This window comes from Heterocephalus glaber, unplaced genomic scaffold (genome assembly GCF_053883595.1).
Source record: "Heterocephalus glaber isolate CG9 unplaced genomic scaffold, H.glaber_assembly_v1.0 deba00001479, whole genome shotgun sequence".
In the NCBI taxonomy this organism is placed as follows: domain Eukaryota; kingdom Metazoa; phylum Chordata; class Mammalia; order Rodentia; family Bathyergidae; genus Heterocephalus; species Heterocephalus glaber.
Genome location: NW_028258316.1, coordinates 3723574 through 3748442, shown reverse-complemented (window position 1 = coordinate 3748442; position 24869 = coordinate 3723574). Strand labels below are relative to the sequence as shown.

At 47.7% G+C, this 24869-nt stretch overlaps 1 protein-coding gene across 2 annotated transcripts in view; it reads right to left on the bottom strand.

The window, feature by feature from the left end:
- Positions 1 to 24869, bottom strand: part of Ddx31 (DEAD-box helicase 31) — a 64614-nt gene that overhangs the window by 25971 nt on the left and 13774 nt on the right. For both annotated transcript variants that reach the window (XM_087182701.1, XM_021261810.2), the window contains 8 exons: positions 24733 to 24852; positions 24495 to 24601; positions 23176 to 23411; positions 22176 to 22352; positions 17145 to 17204; positions 8497 to 8547; positions 6829 to 6968; positions 1877 to 1958 (listed from right to left, as the gene is read on the bottom strand). In XM_087182701.1, coding sequence (XP_087038827.1) covers positions 1877 to 1958; positions 6829 to 6968; positions 8497 to 8547; positions 17145 to 17204; positions 22176 to 22352; positions 23176 to 23411; positions 24495 to 24601; positions 24733 to 24852 — 973 coding nt within the window. The remainder of the gene's footprint in view (positions 1 to 1876; positions 1959 to 6828; positions 6969 to 8496; positions 8548 to 17144; positions 17205 to 22175; positions 22353 to 23175; positions 23412 to 24494; positions 24602 to 24732; positions 24853 to 24869) is intronic.

Sequence of the window (24869 nt, the reverse complement as noted above, 5' to 3'; positions counted from 1 at the left end):
ATAACAATGAGGAACCTGATCTCAGGCCCAGTCCTTGAGGTCCCTCTGATGCAGAGCCACAGTGAAGTGTGACAAGGATGTTCACACACACACTCCCGAAACTAGAATTCGGAAAAGTTCTAGAAGGACAGAAGCGTGCCAAGACCAATGACCATCCCTCCATTTGGTGACCAGCCAAGTCCCTTGACAATAAGGGATGGTGGAAAATCTAGTGTGGCTGGGATCTTGTACGTGAAAGGCCATGTACAATGACTTGATCAATTGAGTCTTTTTTTGGTGGCTGTTGTAGTACTAGGGATGGAACCCAGGTGCTCAGGCTTGCTGGGAAAAAGAGTATACTGAGCTGAATCCCCAGCCCTTTTTATTTTTCACTATGAGACAAGGTCTTACCAAGTTGTCCAGGCTGGCCTCAAACTTGAGACCCTCCTGCTTTAGTCTCCCAGATAGCTGGGGTTACAGGCATGTAATCCCATGCCCAGGTTCAATGGAGTCTTTAATTAGCTTTTTGTGGATCTTTGTTGTGGTACCATTTACAGGCCAAATCTCACTTCCATGAAAATGGCTAACACCTCATTTAAAAAGCAATTTAGGGCTGGGGATTTAGCTTAGTGCCACGGTGCCTGTCTTGCAAATGCAAGGTCCTGAGTTCGATCCCCAGTACCAAAAAAAAAAGCAATTTAGGAGCTGTGGTATAGCTCAGTGACTGAGTGCTTGCTTAGCACAAGTGATGGATGCCCTGGGTTCAATGCCCAGCACAGAGGGGAAAAGCAATTCAGTTTCGTGTCCTTGGCTGAGTTCATTGTAGCAGAGGCTCATGGATGTACAGTGAAGTGCACATACTCTGAACCCACACAGCCTGACTTGGAATCCAGAAGGAAGACTATGGGGAAGCTCCTCTGCCTGTCTCAGCTTCCTCACCTATATACAGGGGCAGTGCCTGCCTTCTCAAGTTGCCCAGACTAAGTGGGATCATGTAAAGAAACAGCTGAGCATAGGCCTGGGTCCCTCAGGCAAGAGGTGTTAGGACTGCTTCCTTCCCTTGGCCAGATCCATTTCCTTAGCTACTCTCAGGAAGAACAGAACTTAGGTCAAATCTAGGTCCCGCCTCAGGGAGAATATTGATCCAAACAAAGGCACACACTAAAGCATAGAAGAAACTCCCAAGCTTGACCTGCTTGGCTCTGATTCCCCACTATATCCTCAGGCACCAGAAAACAAAGTCAAAGATCCAAGTGGTTAGTACTGGATAGACACCATTACACACAACAGCACTGCACACATGCACACGTGTGTGGCACACCAAGTAATGGGTTGGAGTGGGTGGGAGATGACTGCCTGGCACGAGTGTGGGCTGGAAGAGCAGCGGCAAAGGTACTCGGGGCTGTGTGCAACACTCGGCACCTCATGTGGCGCTGCATGGATAATAAAAATGTTTCCGATTAACGATCTCAACTTCACTCTTCCTCTGCAGACAGCATGCCCACAGTGAAAGATGGATGAATGAAGTGGGTCTGAAGGACACGGGTATTTTTCCCCTGCTGTCTTGCATGGATGAGTCCAGGCAGTACATCACGCGTGATATGGGGAGACCCCCAGGGCTGCATGTACTGGCCCAGACCCCCTTCTGGGGAGGCTGCTGCAGGCAGGCAAACTCCCAGAATGGAACGAAGCCCATTAACTGGACGAGACCAACAAACACATCCCAAGGCAAAGCAAAGCAAAAACATATTCCAGGTCTGGGCTCACCTAATGTTCAGTCCTTAAACATTCTGCTTGACAAAAATTAACTCACTCACATGCAAAATTCTGGTATCCCAGATCAAGAAATATGAGTCACTGCTATCAGCAACAAGCACAATACAAAAATAAAACTTGCCTGGTTTTCTCTTCGCCTCACTTTAAAACAATCATCTATTGTCAGAATGGACAAAATATCTTCCATCTTCATCTCAGAAACACTGCGAAAGGAAGAGCATATTAAAATAAACTTTACGCTTCAAAAATACCCAAAATCTTGATGCATAAAACAGGCCCATTCTCAAGCTAATTAGACATACAAGGGATCTCTATGATATTTCAGGAATACATCAGGCAACAGTCCTGACAGTTTCCTTCTCCGATGAATTTAAAATAGGTTAGACTTAGATTTTCCTTTATAGGGATCATGTCTTCCCTCCCTCCCTCCCTTCCTTCCTTCCTTGTGGTGCTGGGAATTGAATCTAGAGTGTTCGCACTGAGCTACATCTCTAGGCCTTTGCTTTGAGGCAGGGCCTCCCTAACTTGCCTAGGCTGGGCTTGAACCTGCAATCCTTCTGCCTCAGCCCCCCCACGGACCACAGACATGTGCCACAACACCCAGCACGTCACTATCTCTTAATAAATCTTGAGTCCTAAACAAGTAGATCTCAAACACTACCTTGACTTGAGCCGATGCTAAACATTTCAGATAGTCTGTTTAGTTTTATACTTAAGAAAGGTGGCCACAGATCCTCAGCTGTGGCGGCAAACACCTCAGTGAAGTGACCCAGCCCCTATTCACAGCGCCTCTGGCCTTTTCTTCTACCCTGGAGAATTTTCATTACTCTTATCTCTTGATGGTTTAGGGGTGATCGCCAATAAATCTGGAACTATGTGTACATCGAGGAAAGAAGAACTTGGGCTTTCCTCAGGAGGGGAAGCCATGAGAAGCCAGAACAAAAGAGTGGGCCCTGCCTCCTCAGGGTGCCTGGGAAACAAACAGTGCAATAATGACTGCGAGGCCACAGCACAGAACAGCCACAGACCCGCATTAGGGACGGAAGGAAATGTGAGCTGCGGAAACGATGCTTCCGGGAGAAAAACACATCATAAAAAGACAAATGATTTTGTTGTATTTTTTTTTCTTTGAAATATAACAGCAAATTAAAACATGAGTGGCAACCTCTCATGTGGGAAAAGACAATTCTCCCCCTTTCCCCAAAGGTGACTGTGACAAGGCTGTGAATGAAAATGCCATGTGTGACAGCCACTTACCTGAGCCGTCATCTCCCTGTTCCCGCCCCACCGGCAGCATCCTCTGCTGCCACCTCCCAGCCCCGTGGAGGAGCACAGCCTTCTCTCAGCCCAAAGAGTCAATTGCCAAGGGAGAGGGGCCTGATGGGTAGGTGTCAGGGCAAGCTCACCTCCCATCCCACGGGGACATGTTCCACCGACAGAGGGACAGAGGGACAGAGGATCTGGGAACCTGACGGGGAAAACACAGCCTGGTCCTATCTTTTTCTCTATCTCATCTGCTTCTGTTCATCACCTTTTCTCTTGAGAAAAACAGAAAGAGGGAAAATTCATGTGGAAAAGAAATATAAGGACTTGAAGTGAAATTCTGAAGCATTGAAAAAAAGAATGATGCCATTCACAGCCAGGGATACAAAAAACTAAACAGGCCACAGAAGGGCGCAGTGTCCCACACGCACAGCGCGCTGCTGCCCCAGCCGAGAAGAGCTTGGACACTGCATGCCCTCCTGCCACACCGGGGCCCACACGCCTGACGAGAACCAGGGCAGCATGAACTGGAGTGATTTACAGTTTCAAAGGGCCTTCCTCCTATTTCTGAGGAATCACTGCTTCTGAGGAACAAAGCAAACCTACGGTGATTATTTATGGTCCTATCAACAGATCTGAATCACCCCTCCTTTCTAGGAAAAGAGATAGAAAAAGAAATAAATGCAGGGAACTGTCTCATGCCTGATCTAAGAAATAAATGCTCTGATGAGGCATTTACATTTTAATGAACCAATCATGACTTTCATTAGCAATGCATTTAAAGGGGACTTAAAAAAGTTAAGGAACTGGCAAATACAAAGATGTCAAAATGATGCAGAAGCAAAATTCTAGGATAGGGATTTAGATTAGTGGTTTCGCCGCCTGCTGCGCAAGTGCAAGGACCCAAGTTCGACTCCTGGTACCAAAAAAAAAAAAGGATGCAGAAGCAAAGTTCTAAGACTGCTTAGCCGGGGAAGGAGGGGGGGCAGCGTCCCGGGGTGCTAAATGAGTTGTGGAGGGAGCCCCACAGAGACCACACACAAAGGCAGGCACGATGGTGTCCTTGCCGCCGAGAGCCTCTGCCTGCCTTCCCAAATCTTCCCTGCAATTCATCAGCAGCCAGCATCCTGCTGCCTGGCTCTTGTGTTCTCAGGCACACACACCTCTCCCCTTTGCCTCCTTCTCTTAATATTCACAGTGCACCATTTGGATCCCAAGTGTTCCAGTGTGTTTCTGCCCACTGCAGCCCGCAACTAGTTCTTATGGATTTGATTTGGTTTTGTGTTAAGCCAAGGAAACAGTCTACACACTGACAGCCCAGAGTCACAGCCTTTCCTCAAGCAGAAATCAGCAAGTGCAATTCACGGCTGTACCTGTAGTAACCCAGGTGGTCGATTCCATCTGCCACAAGGCAGGACAGGGCCTGGCCTTGCAGCAGGTGGGTGCTGGAAGACAGCAGCACGGGGCTCACAGGACCTTCCACTCCTCACCGAAGGTCTGCCGGCCCTGCATACTCTCCCCAAAAGACCCAGTTCTCCTCTGTCTGGCACTTACCCATGGACACTCTTCTCGGTGTCCTCACCAAGGGTACAGCCCCGGGTTGCCGAGCATGTCCCTTTGCATGCATGTTGAGTGTGGCAGTCACGCTGGCTGGCAGTGTTTTTACAGACAAGATCACTACAGAGGCTACCTGCACTTGGTGTGTCTTTAAAACAGATCTAGCTGGCTCACTACTAATTCCTGTCTGTGATAATCATTGTTTTCCTTTTTCAGTTTTAGCTTCATACCTGAACCCTTGACAGCGACTCACTTGAGTGTATTTATTAAAGAAAAGTCAGGGCCGCTAGGGATTTAGCTCAGGGGTGCCACCACCTGCCTCAAAAGTGCGAGGTCCCGAGTTCGATCCCTGGGACCAAAAAAAAAAAAAAGAAAAGTCAGGGCCACAGAGCGACAGTGGCAACCACCCCGCTGGCGCTGGTGCCAGATAATCTTCATCTGACCTCTAACAGCAGCCCCGTGCTTCCTGAGGAGGGGAGCATGTCACAGTGATGGGCAAGGAGAGTACCCTACGGGTCTAAGCTGGCAGAGGGGGGAAAGAAGCACGGAGAGAGCCCAGGCCACTAAGGGGCAGTGCTGAAGCTACTGTGGGCCCACCACAGTCCGAGAACACCTTCCATGCAGTACACCTCCTGTGACAGCACTGGGATGCTCCCAGCCTGTGGGAGGGCGGAGGGGAAAAACACCCTGCTGTCAAGGGCTTTTGTTTCCACTAACTGAGGACTTCCCCTGCTCCCCTGCCTGGGAGGTGCAAGCCCTGCTGAAAGGGTGGCAAAGAGGAGTGGCTGGCATCTCCACCCTTGGGGATGAGGACTCCTGGGAGTGGCAACTCTGGGTGGAGATACTGACTGACTGATAGACACATGAGATTTCCCTCATAAATAAGAGAAAATATGTACATCATCCTGAAACAAATACCACTCCTTCAATGGACAGACTGTATTAAGGTATGGGTTAAATAAAAGGAAAATCCAAACTATATTTTGGGCCATCGCAACTATCACTAGCTGCAGGTTCCTGCCTCCCTCCATGCCAAAGGAAGCAGGTGTACTGTGTAAATAGCCTCCACCCTGAATGCCCACCCTGAGACCCTGGACAGTCTGAGATGCCTCACAGCCTGAGAGGGGGCTCTGCAGGCTGGGAAACAGGCTGTAGCACTGATGACTGGGGACACCCACACACAATGGCGAATAGCCTGTGGTCAGTCCTGCTGGCCCCTAACCCAGGCCCCATGTCATGTCTGCCTGGACATTTCAGTTTGCAGATAGGACAGTGATTTTTCCAGCTCTGTACTTCAGGGGGTTGAGGAACTTTGTAGTCTTATTAGATGTTTTAGATAAAACTGAGGGGAGGGCAGGAAAAAAACCAAGAAGTGAGACCCCCACACTTAGCACGGTGCAGGCTCTTAGCAGGACCTAAGCAGCTAAGAGTGCTGCTGGGCGTGGCTTGTGTCAGTCCCCCTGCCCCAGGCAGACACGTGGCTCTTCCAGAAATGCTTTTATCCATCACTGTGCTATGTCGGAGCAGAAGAAATCCTTTCAAGTAGATGTTTCAAAAAGCTGTACGCCTTTAGAATCCCATCCCATTATGAGAACCTGCTACTTTAGGTGCCAGAGATTTCATGGAAAATACAACAAACCCAGCTCTGAGGCGCAGGCGAATCATTTCCCTGTCACTCCCGTGGAGCTTGCCGGCTGGGGCTGGACTCTGCAAGCCCTGCCTGGCGACAGTGCCAACACGAGAGGGTGGCTGCAAAGTCTTGGCTGTGGATGTGTAGGCAGGGCACTATCTCAAATGCTTGAAATCTTCCCCCTGGGTCTATTTTCCTGGGGAAAGGGACTTGGGGAATGTGTAAAAAACCTTATTTTTTAAAAAGACAAAGCAACTTTGAAGTTACAAGATGTTTAAGTATAAGAAATAAAAATTGTGAATAAAAAGAGCTTCTGAGAAGCTGGGTATAAGGGTCGTGCATTCTCACTTCAGAGTAAGAAAAATGAATCCTAGACCTCAATCGCAAAGGAAAATGAAGTGCAACAGATCGTCCTATGACTTAAGTCTGGCAATGCAATGAAAACTGTCAGGTGCTGATGGCATTAAGGGTTTTAGTTTTTGCCACTGGCTATTCTGAGACTCATTTAGGGATCACAAGGGTTAATGGTTCTTCAGCAGCTTACAAGGCCCAGCCACTATAAAAAGCGACAGAAAGTTAATTAGGTGAGATCAGCCGAAACCCCATTCAGGTTTCTGACTCACTTGATTTTGTGAGAAGCCAACGAGTTGACATATTCTGCTTCCGAAGGAGCCAAAATGAGCAGGCTGCTCCCATGGCAGCCAATCCGGGCGGTTCTTCCAATCCGGTGGATGTATTCTGCAGGTGAAGACGGAGCATTGTACTAAAAAGGGTAACAAAAATGAAGGCATTCAAGATCAAGGGATTGTCATTAATTGGAAGTGCAATACCCCTCACCTGCCTCCAGGTATCCCAAGAATTAGACCCTGGTGCTATGGTTACTCTAAAACAATCACAAGAAGTCACTCAACCCTGAAACTCCTGGCTTCACTGAAATAATAAGGCTGACATGCAGATGTGAATGGTGGCCAAGTTTCAGATAAATGTGACATCATCTCATCTCAATATCTCCTTTTTAATTTTACTTCTCCACAGGTCTCTCATTTTCTATTTACATCTTTTCACCGAGGTGACTGCAAGGTGAAAATGTAGGCAGGCAGGGCAGCTCTTTGAGATGACCACATGACCTTGGCCTATTTCCTTGGTAGACAGAGCAGCAGGGGCGAGGTAACAGAGGGCAGTGGAAGGATGAAGGGGCCGACTACTGTGCTGGCAATCACCTCTGCTGCTGGGCCCACAGGGAAGGCCCTACCACTCCGTGCAGCTCTACCCAGTCCCAAGAAGGGACGCAGGATGGTGCCAAGGCTGGCTCTCTGCAGGTGGAGATGCAAGGAGAAAGGCAGACCCCAGCTCAGCCCAGTGGACTAGACACAGCATTCTATGTTATCTCTGACAGTAACGTCATCATCAAACGACCATGTATTAGGTCTTTTTTTCTTCACTGCCACAAGAATCAAAGATCAGTGGGCCAAGGTGAATATACTGTACAGGAAGCCAGGCATGTTCCCTAATCAATAGTCCCAGCACAAGCCCTCCATAATCATTTCTGTGCCCAGCCTACAGCACATTGAAATTAGCCTTGCCTTCTCATCTCCCATTCATTCCTCTGCGCCAGCAGAAAAGAAGACACAATGTCTCGTCCTAAAGCGATCGTCTGTGACAAGCAGATCGGATTCCCTAGCCAGAGACAGGCATGCAATTGCACTAAATGTGAATAAACATGACTCCTGTAAACAGGATACGTGTCCTCTGGCCCCCACATGGCTTAAAAATACCATTCTGCAGACTAACGAAAAGAAAAAGCAAAACGAAACCCTCTAGACTCGAGGGCTAACACCTCTACCCTCTAGCAACGTGTCTAAGGCTAGAGGTATGTGTAAGATGCTGTCAGGAGCGTAATCGCTCCCTGCAGGTCAATGTTCCCAGACACGGCTCTCAGGACAGCCGAGCCATCTCCTCTGGACACAACGAGGCCTCCCAGGGGCCCGGACAATTCCTGTCATTTTCAGACTGTCGAAACTTTGGTCTGTGACACGAATTGCTCTGGGAGCAGGAGAGCCTGACACCTCCCTCGCTCCCACCTGTGAGTGCACATCCTGGCTGTTTTCTGTCGCTGGTGGGTGGGCTGGGTTAAGAAAAGATGTCAGGAGAATAGTGCAGATAAGGCTGATTGTTGCCTGGTTACCAGGGCAACACCCAAGAGTGTAATAATTATGCTACTTAAAGCCAATGGTCTGCTCATGATCATATACTCCTGCCTCAAGCTCCTACCTTAACAACTAAAAAATTACCTGAACAATCCACGTGACTTGTGGGAGATCTAAGCCCCGAGCTGCAACATCCTTCAAAACAAAAAAGAATATGGTCAGGGCTGCGTGTGTGAACTCTAACCATCTAATACAACTCTGAGGGCCACAAACCCACAATGCGTACACACACAGACATCCTCAATTCTGCATTCAACTTCAGGCAGCTCGAGGAGCCAAGAAAGTGCAATTATGGTTAAAAATTCTGATCTGGGGCAAGTAGGACAGAACCCTTTAACAACCCAGGTCCCTCAAGAATACAACCAGCAGGTCAGCACAAGGACTTACACTGCAACTGCCAGTGATTCAGGTAGGAGCTGAGAATTATGTTTTGTTTTTTTTTTTAGTACCGAGGATTGAACTGGGGACCTTGCGCTTGCGAGGCAGGCAGCAGAACCATTGAGCTAAATCCCCGGTCCGAGAATTATGTTTTACTCACTTGCACTGTGTCTGAAAAGCCACCATGACAACTGCATCCATGGATTATCACCCCAAGCTTTCCTTACCTGCCAGCAAGGTCAGTGAACCAAGCCAAGGGTGGGGTAGGTTTCTGGCACGGACTCGGAGGTGACTGAGGCCTGGCCTGGAGGCTGAGAGCACGGAGGCCCAAGTGATCTGCCGCCCCCACTTTGGATTGCAGATGAGGATGCAGCCAAACCTGCTAACCACTTCAAAGACTTAGCTGAAAAGCTACCAGCAATGGAGACTTCTTCTCCCTTTTAACCTGGTCTGGCAGAGTGACTAGAAAATGGGATCTCCTACCCTTGGCAATAATTTGTACTCAGAACTCAACTTTTGCGTGACAGTCATAAGACTATCCCCAGTTGCTATTTCCTGAGGCCTTACTTCACACCAGATGCTGTGTTTAACATTTTACCTGCATCATGACTTATCAACCTCCATTTGACAGAGGAGGAAACCAACGTTCAGAGGCCAAGGAAGCTGTGTAGGGACACACAGCTAAGAAACAGCAGTAACCGCAAATCCAGGCCAGAACAGACTACATCGCCTGCCATCATCAAAAGAGATGCAGTGATAAAACTTAAAAAAAAAACACAAATAAAGAAAAAACAAAAACAAAAACAAAAGAGATGCTTCTCCCCGTACATTGCTGGTGTGAATGGAGAGTGCACAAACTCCTGTGGCGGGGACTTGGTGCTATCCAGCAAAATCAGCTCTGCATCTCCCCTTCAATCCAGAGCCATCTCGCCATTAACAAAGACAATGGGAGGGAGAGCTGCCGAATGATGTGTTCAAGAGGTTATGCAGCCAGCGCTGCAGGGTAGGCAACAGGTGAACAGTGAGCAGGGCTGTGCTCCATACGCCAGAGAACCCCGTGGCTATGAATGGGACCGGGATTTCTGTTCTGACTCGGAGACTCTCTGGGACTTGCTCTGAGTGTGTATGGTATGCTATGTGTAAGAAGCCACAGCAGAAAAAGTCCCAAGCAAAGCTTACAGAAAGTTACCTGTAGGGGAAGGAAGGAGACAGGGCACAGGGACAAGGACAGGAGCCAGACTGCCTTTAGTGCGCTTCACACTTGGCTCAAGATGATGAGCTACCATTTGACAGCAAACACAGAATACTACCCATGAGGCCTTCTTGCCAAAAACCAAAACAGAACAAGAAAGCCACTGAATGCTGCGCATGCTGAGCAAGTTCTCTGCCATTCAGCTACACCCCAGCTCTTTTTATTTTACGTTCAGGTAGTGTCTTACTAAGCTGCCCAGCAGGCTGGCCTAGAACTTGCACCCCTCCTGCCTCAGTCTCCTGAGTAGCTTGGATTAAAGGTGTGTGCCGCCATGACTGGCTGGCATATTCTAAAGAGAACAAACGGTCCTACTTTTTTCAGCCAAAAATTTCAAGGAAAAAAAAATTAGACACGTCACTAATCAACTGACTGGTCAGTCGATCAACTCAACAATCAATGGGTAGGTAGAACAAGTTCCCCAAAGAAGGCTCAACAGTCCTCACCAGTGGTTACTTCTGGACAGGCGGGCTTAAGGTGATTTCCACTTTTCTCTTTGTGCTTTCTTGTTTGCTTTTTAACAGTGAATATATATATTTTCCCTCAAGTTTTTGATTTACAAAAATTCACATAAGTGATTGACAGATGAGTGCAGTGAGCACAGGCCAATCTTCAACTAGATTTATCAACTGCTAATCTTCAGCACATCTGGTTTCTCCTCTCCCCTCTAAACTAAGTAATCCTCCCTCCCACGTTTTCCTATCTCCAGTAGGGTGCAAATATCATGACATCTGAGCTCTGAATACTTTAGCAACTATCTTCTAAGCACAAGGATATTATTCTAAAAAAGTGACTAGACCACCATCACACTTAAGAAACTTATATTAGGCAGGCATGGTGGTGCATGGTTATACTCCCAGTGCTCCGGGAGGCTGAGGTACAAAGATTCACTTAGTGAGACCTTGTCTCAAAAAATAAACAGGGCTGGCTAGGGATGTAGCTCAGTGTGAAGGCCTTGCCCACACACATAAAATTTAATATTGAAGATCATTATTTTCTCATTAAGAGTCCATATTAAATTTTCTCCAACTGACCTGGGATGTCTTTTATAGTTATTTTTGTTTCTCAATCCAGGTGTGAATCACAGAAAGCATGCTCTACTGTGTAACTTTTTAGATTTCCTGAATCCAGACTAGCACCCCGCCTGCCTCTTAATGACTTCCTTAGTTTTACAAAGACCGTCATTTTTGAAGAGTCCAGGAGTCTGGAGGAAGTACTCATACTCTGGATTTGTCTGTCTGCATCCTGACGGGAAGGTTTGGGCTAGGCATCCTGGCAGGATCGCAACCTCAGGCTGGGGTGCATGCCACAGCTGCAGGCCGACGGCTTGCCCCGAGGGGTGACGCCAGGCTCCATCACCACCAAGAGGGGCGCCCACTAGCTTCCACAGGGAAGGTGCCTTTCTTCTTTACAAGATAAGAGACCAGGGAGATGAAACTGAAACCCACAAATATCCCTAACATGTCTCGCTACAGGGCCTGGCTTCTGCCCTTGCCTCTGGTGTGTACCAATGGTTACCCTGATGGCTGTACAGGATGACTAAGTTTACTGTCCCTTCCTTCCACTCCAGAGCTGAGAAATTCCTCTGTACAGTGCAGCTCTCCCACCACTGCTTAAAGTAACCCTAAAGGATTTGTGCGTACAGAGCTTTTCTGAAAAATAATCTTAGGCCAAGTTTTGGTAAAGAAGTACCCGCCCTGCACCCACAGGGGCAAAGGCGGAACTAAGCAGATGCTGTCCTGACACCACTCATTTAGAGGAACCAGGGACCACTGGGCTGCCCTTGTACGCACATGAGCGGGAGCCAGGGTGAGCCACCCGTGAAGTGGCTCAGACAGCCCCATGGGGCTCCAGCTCAGGGTTCTGAGAGCACAATTGAGAGCATTCTCCATCCAAGGGGGACGAAACTAGCTTTCTACACTAACCACAGTCGATGTCTTTAGGAAAACTGATGGGTCCTTAAATCTGCTGAGTTCTTGTTGAGAAATGATTTATTTTATTTAAGCGCTCTGAAGTGGGGGATCTATGTAGACAATGGGCTGCCTGAGCTTTACAGACAGGCTTTGTAAAAAATTTAATGCTCGTCGGTTTAGTAAATTCAACCAGGAAACAGATAAAACTTTTAAAACAGCATGACATTTGTGAAACTCACTAAGTCCAAACATGCAGGCACAGTGAGTAATGAGGGACACCAGCAGCCTCACGTGACTCTGCAAGGCCCTTCCTCCCACTTGGGGGGCCCAGCCCTAGATGCCTGGCTGAGACCATGTCCTCCGGTCTCCCCTCTTCTCAGCTGGGGTGCAGCCTCCCTGACAGCCAGGTGGTGCCTCCCCCTCATTTTCTCTTGCCCAGACTAAATCCAGCCACTGCTTAGGGAAAATACTTCCATCTTTCCCAGTCTCGGCTACTAGGGAGGGAGGGAGCAGTGCTGAAGGAACAGGGCAGATGGAGACCCTGGCCTCAGTCCGGGCAATCCAGCCAGCTCTGAGCTCCTGGTGACCCGCCTGCACAAGGGCTGCAAAACTGCCCATCGCATCATGAGGTTGCTGTGAAGAGCAGACGAGACTGTGTATGTTGAAAATGCCAGAAAAGCTGAAGTCTGAGTGTTCCTCTCATTTGGTTATGGTGGCGATTTAAGTGTCCCTTCCCTTTTGCCCCGCCTCCCCAAGACCCCTGGGAAAAGGACCCCAGAGGAGCCCCAGCTAGCTGCACCTGATCAACAGGAGTGGGGCCTGCTGAAGACTCACAAAGGCTTCAGAGTTCTCCGCCCAGTCCTTGAACGTACATGTTGTAGCAGCCCAGTTCTACTCCTTTAACCTAATTAGGGCAAAAGAATCACTAAAGTCAGTTGTGAAAGACACTCCCCAGCAAGGCCTTGAAGGCCCTGGGCTTGACAACTGGCTGCCTCCATGAGACCCAGGAGTACAGATGGAAGGCAGCTTGCTCAGGTGCCAGCCTGTCAGTTGGATTAAAATGACTCATTTATTTACCCAAGAACCTCACAAAGTGCTTTTACTAACAGGGAGAGGGGGCTGCCATCTCTCTGAGAAGGGACGCGGCAAACTCGCCTCTGACGCCTTCCCGGCCTGCCAAGAGTCATTATTGCCGTGTGTGGAAAGCCATCAGCAGGGTACAGGCCCCTGTTGTCCTGGTGACAGATTGGGCTGAGTAATCAGAGGAGGAAGGGGAGAGTACAGAAGCTGTCAGAGTCGAGAGATCTTGGCTGGAGCCGCCAAAAAACTGGCAACATGAGTTAGCGTAACTGAGTAAACAGCAAACAATCTCCAAATGTCTTCCATTAACACCAATGAAATAAAATGGGAAAGATGAACTTTACCTGAAAAGCACACCCCAGAGGAAAGTGAGAAGGCTACGTTTGTGTGGAGTGCTGGGCTGACATTCTAGTGACTCTCAGAGCCTTAGCTCCTTTGTTTCCTGGCTGCCTGGCACAGTGGAAATTCCCCAGGAGGAGGAGAAATGAAGAACTGCACAGATGTAACACTGTTTCAAGCAGAGAGAGAGAGAGAGAGAGAGAGAGAGAGAGAGCGCGAGCGCGCAGAGCAGGGATGAATGTGTATCTCCTGAAAAAGAGACGCACATATTGCACAACCACGACCCACTCATTCCAAGGGATGCTCGGTCAGCAGAAACTGGAGGAGCTGGAGGCCTCTCCTTCCTGGGGAGATGGTCACTGTATTCAATTTGTTCCCAAACAACCAAGGAGCGCAAATGCACCAAGATAAAGCCTAGTTTGGCCTTACTTAATACCAGAGGTGACTTGGAAATTCCATTTCCTTGCCACTCAGTGGTATTTTTATCAGTGCATCAAAGTAACAATGGCATAACAGTAGACCATGTTCCCTTCCTTTAGCTTAGGGTACGCCTCTCACTATAAGCAGGGGAAATACAAATTTGTAGATAATCCAATGTCTCATATCTGCTTCATTTGATTTCTTAATCCCATATGGAAAAATATGTCTCAAACTTTCAAATTACTTCTTCCTACTTGTTCCTACTTCCTCTTAACCTGGCTTTCCTGTGGATCTAATCTTCCAGAGGACACAAAGTCACCGCCAATGTGTGGAGATTCATCTTTTGAAAAAGGGCCTCCTGCCCTGACTGCCCTAAGCGCCATCTCAAGACGTACCCACACCACTGAACAGTCACTCTACAGAGCTGTGTGTCTAGTCCCAGGATGAAACTACAAAGGTTCTTGCTTTTAAGATGCTTATAATCAGTATAAACACACACTCACACGCACCCTTAGCTGCTCCTCCATGGAAGGAAAGCAGAGTCGGGGAGGCGATTTTCAAACAGTAAAGGATACTGTGCTACTCTATTTCCTGTAGTTATAGAACAGCTTCCAAATTTTCATACTCAGCCTCCTCTGGCCTTGTAGGAGGATCTTAGGATGATAAATTAAAATGGCAAAGGTATGGATGGTATAGAGGGGAAAATCCCCACACAACAATTAACAATATGAACCCCCTTTATCAAAATAAGCCAGTTCTCCATCTGCCTTGCCCTGACACAGCTCTCGTTCCTCATGACCACCAAGGAGACTCTCGAGAGTGCTCAGATAGCCTGGCAAGCAACAGGCTGCTGCAGAGGACGCAAAGTGACAGTGTCTCTCCCATCATCAATCACAGTGCACATACCTTGCACACCCTGTGGCTGACATCAGACGTGTCAAGCTAAAGTAAACAACTATGGCAGAAGTAGCAGCACTTCTGTGAGTGAGCAAAGAATCTCTTGTCACTGGGAACTGGGCCTGTACCCTGGCTTAGGCAGGCAGGAGCCAGCCCCACCCATGTCTCCTCCCACAAACAGCAGAGGGAAGAGAATGTGACACTATGGTGGAAATCTGTGCACTGGACTGACGTGGACAGGCCAAGGGCCTTCACCAGAGTAATTCAGGGAAATCCGATGGTGGGCAAAGGAGTTTGCTTTGCACCTGTCTCTGGGGTGGACAGGGAGCTGGGGACACTGTGCAGTGGTAGGACAATGGCAATCTTTGTCTAGCTGACATCACAGCCTGTGTGCATCAGACAGAACAAGGAAAGTGGTCATATGCCTTGGATCCCACTGTGAATTATACTGTAGAAAGAATGATCTTCTCTTCCATGCAGACCTATGTAAGAAACAACGAAACACTGAACATCACATATACCTAGTTTTCCTTGAGATGTATCACAGCCTTTACATGCTGCAAACCACGGCAACTTTCACATACCAGAAACAGTAATTTCCCAGGGATAAATCTAGGATCTTAATGGTCAAAAAGAAAACATTTTGTTACTATCCTAACCTAAATTTCAACACAAAAATTCCTACTGCTTTGTTTCAATGTAGACAATCTGTAACTTTATTCTTCATGTAATAATACCATATGGATGAAAAAAGTAAACCTATTCCCAATGAGCAAGTATATTAAATTCCACTTTTCCCAGTTTTTAGAAAAAATGCATACATCAAATTGCTCTTGACCTTGAGATTCTGGGGTCCCAGCTACCCACTCAAATCAACCACAAATACCAAGTGCCTAGTGTGTGTTAAGACACTGGGATGGGGCCGGGGATTTAGGTCAGTGGTTCCGGCGCCTGCCTCACAAGCACAACGTCCTGAGTTCGATCCCCGGTACCAAAAAAAAAAGACACTGGGATGGAACTGAGAACACATCATGGTCCCTGTCTTCATGGAGCTTACGATCTAGTGGGACAACGCCTAGACCAGGGGTGATAACCATTACTAAGAGAAACCCAGGCTTCATTCTCTGAACTGAAATTTGAGCTGTGATCTGAGTGGGGGTTGGTCAAAGTTGGCACTGGAGGCTGTTCCAGGCAGAAGGCACAGCTGTTATCAAAGCCCAAGGCTGGAATGACACATTCAAGCAGCTGAAAGAGGGTTGTGTTGGGCTAAAGGGTGGAGAGCAAGGGACAGTGGGGAGAGAGGGAAGGCCTCTGAACAGTGTTGGTGCTGACACACTATGGGTTACTGACAAGTTTCCTACCAAGGAGAACTGGACTCAGTCTTTAGACATTTAAAATAACCATCTGACTTGCAGGCTGGCTTCGTCAAGGGACGTGCTACTTGGTCAGACCTGTGTTTCTTCAGGAGACAAGAATTCCAGCTGAAACCGGTCTTAGGTCTGAATAACCAGTGTCAATGGAACCACTCTGTCACGTGTGTGAGAACAGGCCCTATGATGAGCAGGTTTCCAGGCAGGCCCTCCCATAGATGAGTATACACACACACACACACACACACACACACACACACACACACAAACACACACGGCCGCACTCACCTACAAACTCTTAATTTAGAAAGAAAAGTTTCTATTACCTTTAAAACTGAACAGTATGGAGTTCCTAAAAAAGTAACTGCATTAAATGAGGCATTCATATAGCTAAAGTTCTTTGTTTCTACCCAGCATCTGTTCACTGAATTTACTAAATTTACAGTGGAATTTCATTACTGTGCATACTGGGACTTCTCCAATAACCCCTGGAGGGGTCAGGTTATGTCACCCAAGATCGCAGAAGTGGAGAAGGTATTTTAATCTTGGGAGAGAGCAACAGCTATGGTAAAGGGACTCCCCAGAGAGGAGAGAATATGGAAGGTGTAGTTTTCAATCTCGAAAGAGCAAAAGAGATGTGCATTAAAAAGGTCAGCGCTGCACTGTGGGAGGCAGCGTGGGACTGCACAGACCGAGGTCGCATGAACTACTTCTGGAAATTCTAGGGCAAATGACATTTTTGACAACAACAAACAAAATCTGTCTGTGTGCATCTATTTTCCTTTAAGAGGGTGAGCAGAGGCAAGCAGAGTCATTTTGCTGCAGAAAGACTTTCTCAGCTCTAATTACTCCCGATAGCTGTAATTTACAAGTTTTGGTGGCTAGAAATCGCCAAGATTCACACATTTTCAGACTAACAGCTGCCACCATTAGTGAGCAAATCGCCAAGTCTTCTGCACGGTGGCGGCCGGCTATCTGTGGCACAATCAGCAGAGCGCAGAGGCCCTAGAGCCCCTCCCCCGGGGGCCAGACACAGGACAGGCCCCGTCACCGGAGTGCACGCTCCCTTGGAGCAGAGACACATACCGTGCAGAGAAGGACACCTGCTCTGGAACAGGAGAATTCCTGAAACACTGCCGTTCTTTCCTACAAAACAAGGAAAAAAGAACCTTACAGGCGCCAGGGTAAATCCTAGCAAGTTGGCTTAGATTTCCTTAACCTCCCCAATTTCCTACGGCTCTATTTTCAGGCACAGAGAGGCTCCCCAGGAAAGCAGCAGCCCAAATGCCTGCGGAGACCCTGCATTAACAAGACTTCACCTCTGCCGACTGTGGCACAACAGGAGCACTTTGCGGGCAGCATGTTTCCGAGAGCCACTGCCAGGGTGGGCACCACCCACCTAAGGACAAGGACCAGAGCAGGGAAGACAAAGGCCACGTGTCACACGTGTGGGGTCCCACAAGATTCCTCCTAGCACATTCTCCTGGAAGTGCTCTAGAGAGAAGACGAACCCTCCCTAGAGGGCAATTTTTTAAATACTTAAAAAAATTTTTTAAATTTACTAAACTATGTATCTTAATTGTAGAAAAGTTGTATTTAAGTTGAAGGAAAAAATAAAATCACCCCTCTACTAGGTGCAAACCCCACCACCAGCAATACTTTAATGTTACCGAAGTCCCCTTTTTATGCACAACACAACTAAATATGTGGGTTTGGGCTGGGGATTTAGCTCAGGGGTTTCGCCACCTGCCTTGCAAGCACAAGGACCTGAGTTCGATCCCTGGTACCAAAAAATAAATAAATAAATGTGGCTTTAAGTTTCCAATTAGCAATAATCGCACCTGGGATAAACCTTGCTGGCTATAATACTGCTACTGTGCAAAGCTGATAAGTTTTTTTTTTTGAGACAGGCTCTTATTTGTATTGCAGGCTGGCCTTGAACTCACTATGTAGCCCAGGCTGGTTAAACTCATGGTGATCCTCCTGCCTCAGCCTCCCAAGTGCTGGGATCACAGGCATGCACCAACATGCCCGGCACGAAGCCAATCATTTTTAAAAAAATGGCATTCCACTATTTATATTAGAGTAAGATGCTCTTATGCCCCCATCAAATCTGATCATCTGTTCAGGTCATAAATATTCAAAGACCACGGCATCTCACACAGTGAACTGGTTCTGCTGAAGGGCTACACCACCATGGATGTGACCAAAATCCTAGTACTGGCAACTAAGCCATCTTCAGTCTCTCGCCATCACAATTAGTGCTTTGTAGACAGGCTGCCATGCACATTCTGATCATCCCCTTGGGTTACATTCCTAAAATAGGTCCGCTGGACAGAGAGGTGAGCACATCTTAGGACTCTCAGCACCAACTCGCAAGGCTACCCTCTGAGTGTGGTTGCATCACAGTGCTCCAAGTGCTTGGGATGTGACTACATTTGCCTATAGCAACAAATAAAAAGAAACAGAACCAAATTACTAAAAATTTGGAAAAAAGAAAAAAAGCAGTCTCCCCTTTCGCTTTGGTACAGCTGCCGAACCACTGCAAGGATGTGATTCTGGCCTTTCACTTCCACACACTTCGATGCATGTCTGGATGCCAGGGTGCCTCACTCAGAGCACTGCGTGGAGATGCAGCAATAGCTGGCATTTACCAAGCACCTGCCTCAGTCTGGACCCCAGTCTGAGCATCTCTCATGGCCACACTTACCTAACCCTTGTAAAGACAGACCTGTGATATGCAGGCCCTTGAGAAGGAAAAGCGTGAAGAGAGGTACAGAGAGGTCATGAAACTGGCCCAAGAGATACACATGAGAGAAGGGCCACCCTGATCCTCAGGCCCAGGGAGCTGCATTCCGGGCCAGATGCACTGTCCACTTTGCTGCAATCCTTAGCAACAAAGGTGCGCTTTTTATTGGCTACATTATTCAATCAAAATCAGAAATTTTCCTAAAGGCTTGTGATATGACTTGAAGACAGGACATAATGTATGTAGAGTTGGGGTGGGGAAAAACCACTGCCTAGGATCTCCTTCCAACAGTACCTCTCTCTAGTGCTCAAGAGCTCGTCTGGGATCATGCCAATCCTACACTCAAGGTCTTGGGGCAGTGACCAGGGCGACGGCCAGGGAGGCATGCCCAGGACTGTTTCAGCTTAGTCCAGAATGAGACACAGGCCTGACCCTTACAAAAGAAGAGGCAAGAACACCACTCAGGTCTCCTCCTGGCTCACAGGGATGCTGTGCAGGCTACGTATGAACAAAACAAGAATAAAATGTTAGTAATTTTTAAGCTACAAAAATAGCTAACTTAGGCACAGTGGTGCATGCCTGAAATCCCAGCACTCAGCAAGGTGAGGGAGGAGGACTGCTGCAAGTTCAAGGCCTGCCTGGGCTACATAGTGAGACCCTGTCTCAAAAAAAAAAACAAAAGCTAAATTATTCCTGAAAAAGACACAACAGCAACAATAACAGCATTTGCTGTTTACTGAGTACTACGTTGGCAGGCCCAGTACTAAGAGCTTCACCTTTGAGCCCATGTTTATAGTGCCCAATGCTTAGGGTCCTCGTGGGGAGTGGGTGTATGGACAGAACAGTGAAATTATTTTTTTGTGCCCCTCCCATCTGAAAAAGACCTCCTTACTTTCTACTAGCTGTCTTTCGCTTTGCCAGTTCTTTATATTTTGGGTTTCTCATATAAAGGAAACTATGCAATATTTTGTGTATCTGATTCCACTGAACATTATGGTCTCAAATGTATCCATTTTCCTACAAAGGACTCAAGTCTATCCTTCTTTATGCCAGAGTAGCGCTCCATTGTACATAAATACCACATTTTCTTCATCCATTTACCTGTTGATGAGTGTATAGGCCACTCCCAAGATTTAACCATTATGAATTGTGCACTATAAACATGGGCACACATGGATCACTGTAATATGATGCCTTTCACTTCTGGGAGTAAAACACCTAGAAGGGAAATAGCTGGGTCAAATGGAATTTTAATTGTAGTTTGTTTGGTTTTTGTGGTACCGGGGATCGAACTCAGGACCTTGTGCTTTCGAGACAGGTAGTGGAACCACTAAGCTAAATCCCTGGCCCTCTAATTGTACTTTTTTGAGGACTCTCCACAGTGGCTTCCATAGTGGTTGTATAATCTACATTCCCCTCAACAATGAAAAAAAGTGTTCCCCCATCCCCCTGCAGCCTTGCCAGCATTTGTTGTTACTTGATTTACCGACGAAAGCCATCCTTTCTGGGGTAAGATGGAATCCTAGTGATGCTTTTATTTGTATTTCTTTGATGGCCATTCCTTCATGTATTTATTGGCATCTGTAACTTCTCAGAAGTGTGTATTCATTTCAGTTCCCATTTTCTGACTGGGTCTTTTACTTTGAGGGTCTCATGTTTTGAATTCTTTATATGTTCTACATGTTAGTCCTCTGTCTGAGGAATAGCTGACACATGTTTTCCCATTCTGTAGGTTGACTCTTCACTCACTGGTTCTTTTGCTGTAGAGAAGCTTTCAAACTTGACACGACCCCATTTGTTGATTCTTGGTACTCTCTTCTGTGCAACTGGGGTTCTGTTCAGAAAGTCCTCGCTTACACACACCTATGACTTCAAGAGTTACCTATTTATTCTTCTAGCAGGTGAAGTATTTCTTTAGTCTAAAAGTTTTATTGGCATTAACTCAATGAATCAACATCATTCTATGAAGTAAATACTACTATTATCCCCACTTTAGAGACACAGAAAAGGTAAATACTTATCTGGGGTCAGAGCCAGCAAATGACAGAGCCAGGCCTAGAACACAAGAAGTCTATAGCCAGGGGCACAGCTGTAAACACCACGCCAGGCTCCCACCCTATGACGATGTGGATGTGCAGGCTGAAATCACTCAATCAGGGAATCTTTTGTATGATTCCCTTTTTTTTTTGGTCCTGGGGATCAAACTCGGGACCTTGTGTTTTCGAGGCAGGCAGCAGCACCACTGAGCTAAATCCCTGGCCTTGTATGATCTCTTAAGTCCACATGCTGCCCTCAGACTTACCCTGCAGAATGTCTCTGGTGAATACTGACCCAGAGCATGAAAAAGTTTAAAACAAAATCCAAACCATGAATGGTATTAAAGAGTGAAACCAACATGCTCAATTAAATCAGGGAGCCAAAGGCAAAAACCAACAGTTTCTAACATTTCACCAAGGCTTGGATATTTCGGACTTCAATATAATGAGGGGTAAATAAGCTGCGTCCATGAGTGACTTTTCTGAGCAAGGTCACATTTCCTTAACTGTAACAAAAGGCAAAACAAAAGGCAGGCTGGACACGTCTACGGTCACGTTAGAACTTTAATGTCCCTTGACGCTTTAGCAATGTCATGATTTTGTAAGGTGGATCTGGCCTATCTTACTGATTTCTGGCTTTGTCCACTCTGTAAGTTCTGAAGCTGCCCTGGTGACCTCTCCTTGAGGACAAGACGGCTCCACACCCACCCATGCTTCCCTTCCCAGCTCCACCGAGTATACCTCTCCCCCTCACTCTACCCTGACTCCCTAAACGGATGGCCTAGCTAACAGCAGCGGAACAAAAAGCTCTAAAACCAGGGAAAGGGCGTAGTCTGAATCTTACTCTGAGAGAAAGGATGGGGGCCCAAAGCCCTTTGGTGTGCGGCACCCGCTCCCAACCTGAAGTGTTCAAAGTGCAGCGCTGTGTCTTGTTGACAATGACAGCAGCCGCACTCAGCAGTACCATATGGGATCCACAATTTAGCTCCATTAATGCTCTTAATTTGAAGACATCAAGCCCTAATTACACACTGGGTACTAAAAAGGCAAAACCCTTCCCTGGTGCCAGCTACTTAGTGGTACTCTGTTGCCGGAACAGCTGGCTGAAGTAGGCACAGGCCAAGGGTCTGTGAGCGCTCTCAGGTGGAAGAGGCTGGCCGGAGCAAGAGTGCAGAACAAAGGCCCTCCTTGCCCACATCCTCCCACACCCCTGGCAGTGTGATCCCCTTCAGCACCAGCGGCTCACCGACTTCCCGTGGGAGCTTCCCTTGTATTGCTGAGGGGTGAGGATGAGTCAGTTCCCGGGGACTCAGGGTGGGGTGGGGGGCTTACCTCCTGCTCCATGTTGCCATGCAGCCGCAGGAATTTTAATCTCGTGGAGGCAGATGGCGCCTGTCTCAATGTAGGGGGGCCCTCGCTGCTCGACAGGGTCTGGAGGAAGAGGTTGTAGTGGAACTCCACCAGCTCGCAGCTGGAGAAAAAGACAATCATCTTCTGGTCCTTCTCAAACTGTAGGATGAGGGGAAAATAAGCACACACTTCTAAGCTCAGGAGACACTAAAGTGAATACTGCTCTATAGGATGTGTTTAGGCTGGCCCTTATCTGGTGACAGAGTTCTGAATTATTTTTTTAAAGTGACATTGATATTCTGCTCTAGAAAGAAGAGAGGAAAGGAAAATGACAGAGCTTTACCCTCAAATGGGAAACCGAATTCATGGCGCAGCTCCCCCCTTCCTCTGCTCAAGGCCTGGTGCGTGCAAGGCTGCCCGGCCCTGACCTTACAAGTGCAGTACATCTGGATGCTCCAGCCCACAGCCCCACAGCCTGCTACTGTCTTCCCACAGCCCAGAGAAGCTACCACATGACACTGGTAGATGAGGGCCGGGGATTTAGCTCAGCAGGTTCCGCCGCCTGCCTCACAAGCGCAAGGACGCGAGTTCAATTCCTGGTACCAAAAAACAAAACAAAAAAACCTGGTAGATGAGCACCCAGACACTAGGGTTCTTTAAGAAACATAAGCACAAGCGCCTACGACTGCCTCATACCCTGCATGTTTCTGCTACCCAATGTCCCTAATGTTGGTCCCAGGAAAGATATTTAAGGCCACTTTCATGAGGAACATTACAATTATCACTGACCTCAGATTCTTTTACCAGAATCCTGCAGTCCCTGACTGAAAGGTTATATGTTAAGGTCTACATCTGTGACCTCAGAACTGAGTTAGAAAATTGTTTTATTTTTTACGGTGCCTCTACTGCTGCTATTGATGCCGGACACAAACCAAATAGGTGTTTCTTCCCTGGGCCAGCCAGGGGCAGGCCACAGTCCTACCTTGCACTTCTGCAGGATAAAGGCTGCTAGGCAGACAAGCCGCAGTTTGCTGGGGACCAGTGTCACATGCTGCTCGAGACTCTCCGGTATTGCAAAGCTGTCCAGCCTGTCGCTGGTCTGTGGAGGAGCAACTCCCTGGCCTGCTCTGCCCTTTGGGGTAGATTGGTCGTGGCTTTTGTCCAAGACAGAAATGCTGACTGGATTATGTAAACTGATATCCGCTAGTCGTGTCACGCCTTGGATAAAAAGCAAAAAGGACAGAGGAAAGTGGTCATATCTGCGTGCCCTCACAGTGTCAATCCAGGTTTATTAAGAATGGCCCAGCACTGATGCCCTCCTGCCACTTTGCTGGGGCAGAACACAGCCTAATAATCCATTCATGCCAGCACATGCTCTAAACTTGCACCCGCGGACAGACATCTGAAGGGGTAGCAAGCCTGTGGCACCCCCATGCTCGAAAGGATTCTCTGGTCAAGTCAGCTTCAAAAATCTTAGATTATTTTCTAGGCTTCTTTGCTACAGGCCTTCTCTTTACTGAGGCACTGTGCACCATGAATCTCCAAGAGGAGGTGAGGGTGTGAGACATTCCCCTTTTCATTGGCCATCTCTCTAAGCTCCTCCTTAGAATATACTTTGAGGAGTGTCAATGGGTCGCACAAATGGCATCTGGCATGTGCATTACCACAATGTGGCCTAGCAAACAGGCCAACCAGACACAAACCCATGAAGGTGCTTTTGTTGGGTGTATAAGGGCTCAGTTTACAGGGTGGGCCTGCTAAAGTGGTACAATATTCTTCCAAGCCTTAGTTTTCCCATCCATAAAAGAGTAAGAATTTATCTCCTGAAGAAAGGAGCTAAGGAATAGGTATTTTTAGCTAGGTGAAAGGTAGATGATTACACTTGGAGAAGAGCAAGAGTCCTTCTCTCTCTGGTTGCAACTCCAACAAAAATCTCATGAGGGCTGGGGATTTAGCTCAGTGGTTCCGCTGCCTGCCTTGCAAGTTCAAGGACCCAAGTTTGATCCCAGGCACACACACACAAAAAAACCCACAAAAAAACAAAACCTCATGAAACCACTTGGCCAGTGGCAGCCCGCCTTGTCTCTCCCCCTGCTCCTCGAGTGAGATGACACTGGCTCTGGGACCTGCCTTTCCTCCCTTTCCTAGGTCTGGGGAACACAGCAGCCTTGGGTGACTGGATGAGGGCAGCTGGGGATGCAGGATAGAGTGGGAAGAACAGTCCTCTGGGGCCACCCCCTCGCCCCCTGGCAAACAGCTTGGCTCCACCTGGGTCCTCCCAGTCACTCCTCCATCACTTACCTTCTGTGAGTGTGGCTGACAGCAAGACGTTTTGCCGCTTGTGGCACTGGGTATTTATAGCATTGAGGATCACAGTGATATCCTTTTCAAAACCCAAATCCAAGATTCTGTGATTGTAAGAGAAGAATTGGGAACTACGTGGAGAGGAAGCATGATGCTAAGGGCTACAGAAGTTGCCACGGAGATGGGAGAAACAGCCCTCTCTTCCCACCTTTCCTGCTTCCCGGATAAGGCTCACCTGTCTGCCTCATCCAAAACCAGCCACTGAATGCGGCTAAAATGAATGTTCTTTGTGGACTTTATATGATCCACCAGCCGGCCAGGAGTTGAGATGAGGATATTTATTCCTTTGCGAAGTCTGTTTAAAATTATGAA